General features: G+C 36.3%; 1 protein-coding gene across 1 annotated transcript; it reads right to left on the bottom strand.

Annotated features, from left to right (window-relative positions):
* Nucleotides 1-373: 373 nt before the first annotated feature.
* bcas2 (BCAS2 pre-mRNA processing factor) lies at nt 374-9114 on the bottom strand. The gene is made up of 7 exons (XM_041799513.1): nt 8936-9114; nt 5647-5739; nt 5479-5549; nt 1551-1712; nt 1414-1464; nt 1246-1326; nt 374-1165 (listed from the first exon to the last, which is right to left on the bottom strand). The coding sequence occupies exons 1-7, from the start codon at nt 9026-9028 to the stop codon at nt 1039-1041; spliced, it is 678 nt and encodes a 225-aa protein (XP_041655447.1). The 5' UTR covers nt 9029-9114; the 3' UTR covers nt 374-1038.
* Between the last annotated feature and the right edge of the window lie 717 nt (nt 9115-9831).

The raw sequence follows: 9831 nt of genomic DNA, 5'->3' as shown, positions 1-9831 counted from the left end.
AGTTACTGTTTTTAAACTCATTTAATTAGTGAAATTTCAAAACTAATGTTTAACTTTAAAACAGTCACTTACTTTAAATACACTGATGAAAATACTGACATACCTTAAATGTTCTGCAACAAATCTCTCCTTGTGTTTTTACTTATTATACACAGAGTGGAGAAATAAAAAGGGATGTTTAAGTCTCTGTGACGACAAACTGAAACTAAGTTTCATCAGAGTTAATGCCATTGTCTATCTATTTTTGGCTAGTCTAAGTCTTGTCTTCCTAAGGGAAAAAAGGAAGCAGACACACTTTTAGTCATATTTTAGTGGACAAAATTGACCCTGTTCCATCGATCTGGGATATGTCAAAACACAGAGCACTCAGAGTTGTTACAAATGTTTATTTTATTAAAACATCCTAAAAAATGACAAACAGAACAAAACAAAATATTTTGTCATTGACAGACTTGACCAAATATCTACACTGCAGACTAAACACACATCTGTGTTGTTCGCCTGAGAGTGAAACCTTCATGCTGGTATAGAGTCACATGGTAAAGAGGGATCAGGTAATTTTTGCCCTAGTCAGATGGACAATGCCATTCTTGGATGCACAAAAAGTGAATCTTGAGGCTAGTAAACTCACTCAGTAATTTAAGGTTCGATCTTTTAAAAAACAAAGTTAGCATTACAGACTTTAACCACAAATCTACATGGACAAAGTTATACTGCATGGTTGCATCTGTGCATTCAAATTTTACTCTCAATTGTAAGAGGACTGACAAGTTCTATCCTGTTACAGACTATAAATATAAATTTTAACATCTGTAAGTACAGTACAGCTTTGATGGACCATATTCCACTTGTGTCTTTACAGACAGATTTTATCTGTGAAGTCTGCTAACGTGTCACAAAGGTTCCCTGAAAGTTCATTCAGACTGTTGAAGTTACTCGATGATGGACCTTTGTGTAGTTCTTCAGTCAGTTTTGAAAGAAGACATCTTTGTGACTTGAAGTTCATGAGTTTGTAGATCCGTGCTCAGATTAAATGCACTAGAAGTCCTGTCGGATGTTCTCCTTGTTCTCGTCCCCCTGCTGCTGCCTGAGCGTCGTTAATTCGTTCTCCAGCTGGACGATAGCTCGCTCGATCTCGTAGTTCTTACTGACCAGGGACACCCAGCTGTTAGGGGAGAGACAGATGTTTTAGAGAAAAATCTAACCTACATTTCTCAAAGCAAATAAACTCTTCAGAGAGCATACTTGGACTCCAGCTCTCGCAGTTTGGCTCCTCCTGCCAGCTGATCATTCTTTCGCTGCCAGTTTAAGTCTTGAATTTGCTTTCTGCGCAACAAAAAAGAAAGATTTTTTTACAAATAAAACTTAATTGATAACACTTAAATGAAAAAAAAATGTTTCTGTGATCGTCACCTGAATTTCTGTAGTTCCTTTTGGGCCATCTCAATCTGGATGGCTAAGTTACTAAAAAAGAAATAACACATAAAATGTTAGCAGTGTTGTTATAGAGCACTGAGTTAGTGAAAGAGAGATGGGCTGCTGACACATACTCGTTGTAGACTTTCCACGCGTTGGTGCCGTACTGAGACATGAGCTCCAGGTTCTCAATGCGGACCGCCTGGTGCTCCAGCTGGGCCATCGAGTTGTTTACACTCTCCTGCCATGCTGTGATGTCATTCTTCTGTCCAGCTGAAGGTGCTGGCAGTTCATATCTACACATGAGAAAACAGAGGAAATGATCAACATTTGGAGTCACACAGAAAGCAGAAGTAACTACAAGTTGTTTGCACCATCAGTCCATTTTTCTACTGTAAACCATGTACAGGCAGCAGACTTTAATGAGGACTGTAGCCGAGTGTGACGCTGTCAGGACGAGGGTCAGCATCCCCAAGTCTGAGGCCAGAAGAAAGTGAATTGCTCACTCCAAGAGGGGAGTGAGACTCTGCTCTAAGCAGAGTTTAGAAATGTCTGGTTTCATGGGAAAAATGGAGGGTGAGATGGACAGATGGATTGGTGCCACATCTTGCAGATTTTCTGTTGTACTATTGAAGTAAAGAGACAGCTAAGCCAAATGCAAAGCTTTCGATCTACCAGCTGATCTTTGTTCCAACACTTAAATATGGTCGTGAGCTTTGGGTAGTGACTAAAATGAGATCATGGATACAAGCAGGTATTTATATGAGTAATTATGAAAAATACTGAATCTCCTGGTTGTTTGCTTGGATTATCATTACAGCATTTATTTGTTTGTTTTTCAGAAGTTCAAAAGGTTTATTGTGCTCAAGTGTTATGATGTAACCCAAACCAACCAATTTAACAGTTTTCTTTCTGAATTTGATTTGTAAAGGGGGTAAGCATAGTGAGCATGAAATTCAGCCTACACCATTTCAGTTAGCTCAATCCCTTAATATATTTCATTCATGATGAAGGTAAAACTATTTATTTTGTTGAGAGTAAACTTGAAATGCTGATCAAACAAATTACTACCAACACTACTAGACAAGGTGAGGAGCTCATCTCTGGAGGAAGCTGCCCCTTCTCATTGTAAGGAGCTAGCTGAGGTAGTTCAGGTGATATCAGACTGTTAATAAGTATGCAAGACAGCATCACTTGAATCAGTGTGTCCTAATTCCTGAAGAATATCTATCTATAATGCAGTTTTATATTTCTGTCACAACATTATCTACAGATACATATGGGCTGAGATTAGGGATGCATGATAATGGATTTTTGTCAATAACCGATATGCCAATGTTTACAGTTTCATTGTAGCAGATACCGATATTGATACCGATATTTAAATATAGTTTACATAACTAAAAACTCAGTCCTTTGAACCCAATGTAAGAATTGAGGAGGAAAAAAGAAAAAAAAATCTTAAAACACACTTAGAAGTTTAAAGAATGGGGATGCGTACAGAAGAAGATCTCAACTTGTATAGGTCTGTTGGTCCAGCCTAAAACTTCACTAATTTATTATTATATATGACCAAATTTTACAGTTGATATATGCTGATATTCACAACCAAAATATCGGATGTAAATAACAGCAGAAATTTTGATATCTGCCGATACTGATCTTTGCCTTTTTTAGCTAATATCTGCTGATACCGATATCAGGCCGATAGAATCGTTCATCCCTAGCTAAGATGTTCTCAGTTAACATGCATTTCCTGAAAAAAGCACACCCCCATTGCCCTCCGTTGCAGGTCTTTCAAGCATGTCCAACTGTGAGGAGAAAAGTGGAAAAAATAGCACACTCCAAACAACTCTAGCTTCTCCAGTGTATAACAAAAAAAAATAGTTCAAATAGTGAACAGTCAGCCCAGAGAGACCCATTTTACAGGCATTTAATCATTTTAGATATTTTAAAATAAATTTTTATCATTGTTTTGATTATATTTAATCAACCTTTCAATGTTTGTTTTTATTGATTCATACTTTATTGCTTAACCTTTTATTATCTCTTTATTTTAATCATTCATCTTGTCATTGCTATTTTAGTAAATTTATATGGGTGTAAATTAGCCTCTTAATCCTTTTACAATTTTGTCTTTTTGTCAGTCACCTTTTCTACTTTCTTGTGAAGCCTTCTAAGCTGTAATAGAATTTGCCTGAATGATTCTCTATGAATAAAGTTTGATTGACTGAATGACCATCAGTGTCTATGACAGAAGCCAAGTGCTCAAACAAGTTTGGTCTATACGCTGCCAATGCCCAAATTAAGGACCCTAAAAGGACATCTCTGTGCACGGACTGTTTAGTTCCTCAGTCTCAGTCTCTCTTTGTATGGCACTAATTCATAACCAAGGTTATCTCAAGATGCTTTAGAAATAGGAGGGGATGTCTAGACCGTACTCTTTGACATAAAATGGATAAGATCTAACATTAATTACCATTAGCCTTAAGCAACATTTAGTAACATTAAAGTTGAGAGGACAACCTTCCAAACAATAGGCAGGAACCTCGAGCAGAACCAGACTCAAGTTGAACAACCATCTGCAGAAGCTGTGCTTGGTTCACAGGGAATATGGGGGTAGGGGGTTGGGGAAAAGCACAGACAGAAGAGGGGGATGCAGTGGGAGGGGACCCCTGAGGTAGACCCAGCGCTCATGAAGAGATTTTATATGCCATCTGGCCTTGAAATGCCCTGTGGGTCAACTTGCATAGCCTGCTTCTATAGCAACCAGGCCTTGAAAAAGTGGAAAAACATGGATGGATGGAGGGCTAAACTCTGTATGCATGGTTCAGAACCTGGCAGATGCCAAAAATCATGTTGATGGGGGGAGGGGCTTTGTCTCTATACAAAGGTCTTATGGTGATTAAAAAAAAAGTCTTTTCATACATTTAACCATTTTATTGCAAACTGGATCTACAGATTTACTTGACGTAAAAGGCTCTCCTCAAAGATGCTCCCTGGGTTAGTTAAGCAGCATGCTTTGACTTTCCAGGGAGCACATGGCGAGAAACCCCCATATAGATAGACACATATATGACAATGCATACTGAATACAATAAAAACAGCCCAGAAGCAATTAATCCATAGTAGCATGAATCCGAATATAAGGGTACAACAAGCTTTATGCTATTACGGAGGAGGCTGGGGTGGAGGAGGTTAAGCTTTGCCGGCAGAGGCAACAGCATAGTGTATCAGCAATGATGCAAGCAGGGATTAGTGAGAAGTACACCACTGTTAAATGGACTGCTGTGTTGAGAGAAAGAGCTGTGATTGGCTGTGGGAGCTGGGAGGGGATAACTGGGATCAGCTGGCTGTCAGCTGATCTTGGCTGATCTATGACTTCTGTGTCCTGCATGAGCTAGCATTAGGCTTCATTGAATTGATGTTGATTTTTGACGTACATAAATTACATGTGTTTTATCTTAGGGGGGCTTAGCTTTTCTTTAAAACAAAAAAACAAAACAAAAAAAAGGGGGGGGGGGGGGGTGCTCCAACGAAAAAAGTTGGGAACTACTGCTCTATAAAATGTCTAAATTATAGTTATTTGACTTTCACATTTACTTACAAGTCTAAAACATTTAAAAATTGTAAGATCAAAAGAAAAATATACTATCTGTAAACAATACAGCATGAAACCTGAGCATTAATTGCACTTTAGTTAAACTTACTGGTTTATTGCAGGGTTGCTGCAAGTCTGCAAGACACCTAATATAACATGCTTGTAAAAAAATAACTAGTTATGAATTTTATATTTTTGCATCCTGTTTCAATAAAACTACAAAGAAACCCCACAATAACATGATAGAAGAAATGTAATATTCAGTCCCTAGCTAGGAAACGTAAGCATGCAGAACTCACTACAAGCCATTTAAGGACAAAGCTAATCTTCTGGCTGAACTCCAACCACTCATATGTTGATCCAAGATTAATTTTGCATAATTAAATGTTGCTATGTTTGCACCATAGGCCCATAGAGACGCATTAAGTCTTTCAGTATGAACAAAGTTTTCTGCTGTTTACCTTTTCATGGTCAGGAGATCCATTGGCTGCCGAGCCGCCAGCCGCTCAAACTCATTCCTCATTATTTCTGTCTAAAGGGTGACAAGATAAAGGAAACAAGAAAGGGCATGCTGTTATTTTGGTTTTTCTGTAGTGAAGACATTTGTTAAAGTCTGGGGAGTCTGTTACCTCAAAAGCAGAGAAGTCAGGTGTGGGCAGGTAGCTCAGGTAGTTCTTGGTAGGTCGATATCTTCTGGTCTCCTCCTCCACCAATGCTGCAGCCTGATTGACAAAGGCAAAAAATAATTTCTGCTTATATAAAACCTCTGCAGCTACCAAGGCATTCACTTTAAAAGTTTTTTGGTAAAAAATGTAAAACCCTGTATTTTTCAATTTTCTTTTTTTTTCTTTAAGGTTTTTATTCCCATAAAAGATAATTCAACATTTCCAAGAATGATCTGTGTCAAGAAAATTAAAACTAACTGGTATCAGACTGGGTGAATGACATTACAACTATAGAGAAAGCAGCTCATTTAAAAGGCGCAGATTGTTAATAAGTGCTGCATGTATGAACCCTTCACTGAGCACTACATTAAATACTCTTGCTTTGAGGATATTTAATGAAGCCGCTTTGAGTTTTCTATTGAAGAAGTCAGCTGTGAGCCAAGTCATTAACCTCTAAATGAACAGTGCATATTTGGAGGCAAGGGATGGAGTCACATGCTGAAATTCACAAAGAGAAATAGTACACATACTGGCACAGCCACAGAGGACAAATTACTGTAGAAGAACATTTAATCCAATTTCATAATGACAAATCCACTTCTTAAAACCTTATCTATTAGCAGTGAGATAATGAATCACAGATCACCTAATTTTTATATGAAAAGTCTGACTTTATGACACCAAAACTAGTACTAATTCACTGTTCATTATTGTGCATTTTGTTTTTAAGGATTAAAAGAAGCCAAAAGCATTTATAGTGACAGCTCTTTCAGTTTCATTACTTGCTATAGAGACTGTCAGCAAGCAAATTTGACTCAAGCGGTCTTAATACCAAACTTTAAAATAAAGGAAAATTGTCAGACTTACACAGTAAATGCTATTATTATGTTAAAAGCATTACAAGTGGATTCCAACTTGCTTTGGCAAGGTCTTTTCATAGGATGCAAAAGCTATGATCAATAAATATGTATATATTTTTGATAAATTTAAAATACTTCCTAAAGCCACTCAGACTTCTCATTAAATTGCATTGTTATCATTGCCAGAATATGTAGTAAACATAGTAAACAGTGCGGTAAACATAGGGGAGCATTTTTTTCTGATATCTGATATGATGAGATTTTTTATTTTATCTGATAGCGATACAAATGCTTAAATCTAGTTCAGACATAAAACTTCAGTCCTTCAAACTAACTTTAAATTTTAAGCAATATGGAACTTGGCAAAAAAACTTAGTTAAGCTGACATATGTCTGTTGGCTCAGCATAAAACTTCAAAAATGAATATCAGTGTACAGCCAATGCTTACACTATTTGCAGCTGATATATCAGTTATAAATACCAGTAGAAATGTTCATATCTGCTGACACTGACTTTAGTGATTTAAAACTTTCGATATTGACACGCCAATAATATTATGCATCCCTCAACAAACACATCACAAAAATCTGACTTTATAGTAATATGTAAGAAGACATATCAAAGGAATACCAGCAATGCTTCCTCACTCAGCATGGGTACATTTTACACACTGACCCACACCATTTTTATAGTCGTCAGATCTCTTCTCCTCTTACTACTACAATTGGTGGTGTGTCTGTCTGTGTTGATTTACACACCACACTGGTGCTACAACTGACTTCTTGGGTGTGCTGGTTTGAAACTGGTGCCATAGAAAAAATGACAGATATGTATATTTTCAATAAAATCCAAAATTGTAGCATCTTTTGCTTCATGGAGCTTTCCATTCAATCTTGAAACCCTCAAAATTTCAAACTGACGTAATCAAAAATGCGCCCATAGATTGTTAACATCTACGTTGTGTTTCTGATGTCCACTGCATTTATATTTTATCACTTCTATACTTTATTTTTTCTGTATCTTAATTATGATTGTAGAAATGTTTTTTTTTTTAAATAATCTATTCCTATGTATTACCTTCAGTCTAAAACTCATTGGTATTACAATGGCTTCTTTGAATAAAATATTGTTTGGTATCGTATCATAGGCTGGGTTACATATAGTGTTCTTAAGTTATATTACTGTATTTTCAAACATGATATAGGTTAAGTGTCTTTAATTGTTAAAGTCCCTGTGAGATATTTGGCTAGTGTGGAGTTTATTTAGAACTGGCTTTGTTGAAGTTATTTCTTTACAGATTAAAAAAAAACCATCAAGACATATACCATGTATTTCCAAAAAAAAAAAAAAAAAAAAAGCTGAGATTGATTTTTGGCTGAGCCCTAATTTGGGCCACTTTATGTGCAGTGGTGGTCTGATGAAAGGTGGACATAAATATAATGAATTAGCTTTTAAAAACTAAAGATTAAATGCACAAGAGTTTTCAATGCCACTTTGCACTAAGGTACACATATTTACTTAGGATAGTTACTGGTTAATAAATCAGTAACTAACAGCTAAAACTGTTACGTAACCATAACTTACCAACAGATAAAGTGCACAAATCTTGCATAGTTAGTATGTAACGAATGTATAACAAACTACTACTACTACTACTACCATTAGTTAATGAATAAATAGTAAGTAACTTTAATATATCATTCTTTAAAGTTGCTAATTATTACTTAAACTGTAAAAAAAGAACTGCAACAAACTTTGTACTTACTTGGTAGAGAATCATAACTAACCAATGGCCTAATCATTAGTGATTCATTTTGTGTATCCTCTTGTAAAGTGAGGCATCATAATGAGTAGTAACTCAGGAAGGAATCACTGCCTAATAATCAGCAACTCATTTTTAATACCCTATTGTAAAGTAAGGCATCATACTGAGTAGTTCTGATGTCTCACTTTACTAGAGGATACACAAAACGAGTAACTGAAGATTAAGTATGATTCATTACTGAGTAAGTACCTATAATTCGTAAACCAGTAATGATGCAAAATGTGTGAACCCTATTATAAAGTGTCACCGACTTTCTGCATTTTAAAATGGATTATACTGAGCAGTTTAATCACCTAGCGGCTCAACAGATATATATTGGCTCAGTTAGCTGACCCCAGGGAGTAACGTCGGAAGCTAATACACAACGGCTAACTTTAACACTAACTACACGTAACAAATGAACATGCTTCAAATTACTAATGGTTATACCCCTATAACAAGGTTGAGTTTTTAGGTTTCCGGATATTCTTTCATTAATAAAAAATATGACTTACACACGAAGCATGATCAGCTAACATGCTTAATTTAGCATCTCCTGTCTGACACAAATGAACCCCGTTTTACTCACCGCCTCTCTGACTCCTGCTGCATCGTAACCTTGGTCAAAATACGGCAAAGCATCGACAAACACTTCTCCAGCTACTGATGCCGTTCCGGCCATTTTTAATCAACCCCAATTAAAGAGATTGATCACTTATACGATTGTTTCTTGTATCCACAAGTTGAAAGAACTCCCTTGCGGGCCAAAGGCAACAATTTCCGGTTACAAATTTCAAAATAAAAGTATAGAAAGAGTAACGTGTATTTTTTTTTGGTGACATCTAGCGGAGTGGAATGTAAATGCAGGCTTCTGTTTTGTCTCCTTCTCATGTGGGACAAGTCAATACCTAAGTGTAAAACCTAAGCCTCATCTTTACCATTTTCACCAAAATGTCTGCATGAGGTGAATAGGCTTATTTTACAAAACACACAAAAAGTTTATTTACTTCCAGGAAGTAATTTTCACAAATAACATATATTTAAGTGCAAAATATGTCGGCTCCAAGACAAAAAGCACAACACAATTACAGAAGGCCTTGTTTCTGCAGAAACAACACACTGCTGAGGGGGTTTTGACCAGATGTTTTGTTTTTGTGTCAACCAGTTAACAGGGGGCCATATAGTCAGGGAGAAAAATGTCTGTCAGTAAAGGGTGTTGCCATTTTCTGATGATGGACAACAAGAACTTCTTAAGACCAAGTAGGAACTAAATTTCCATTAAAAGTTCTGGAAGTCTCAGAAAGAAAAAAATAGAAAAATCCCACCAAATTCTCTGAAATTTTCAAGTCATCACCAAAAATCAGAATGTGACATTTGAAAATTCAAAAGATCCTTGTTCAAAAATTGCATTAAAAATGCCAAGAAATTTCCTCAAATAAAGACAAAAACTTTCAGTGACTCAATGAGAAAACATTTTTACAGCTG

The sequence above is a fragment of the Cheilinus undulatus genome, linkage group 11 (assembly GCF_018320785.1).
Source record: "Cheilinus undulatus linkage group 11, ASM1832078v1, whole genome shotgun sequence".
In the NCBI taxonomy this organism is placed as follows: domain Eukaryota; kingdom Metazoa; phylum Chordata; class Actinopteri; order Labriformes; family Labridae; genus Cheilinus; species Cheilinus undulatus.
The sequence above is the reverse complement of the archived record's forward strand: the minus strand, read 5'-3'. Positions and strand labels throughout refer to the sequence as shown.

Coding starts and splice junctions, on each gene's coding strand:
- bcas2 (XM_041799513.1), bottom strand. CDS start 9,028: ATGGCCGGAACGGCATCAGTAGCTGGAGAAGTGTTTGTCGATGCTTTG. Junction 1,327..1,413: donor AAGGAACTACAGAAATTCAG/GTGACGATCACA, acceptor TTTGTTGCGCAG/AAAGCAAATTCAAGACTTAA. Junction 1,166..1,245: donor CTGCGAGAGCTGGAGTCCAA/GTATGCTCTCTG, acceptor CTCCCCTAACAG/CTGGGTGTCCCTGGTCAGTA.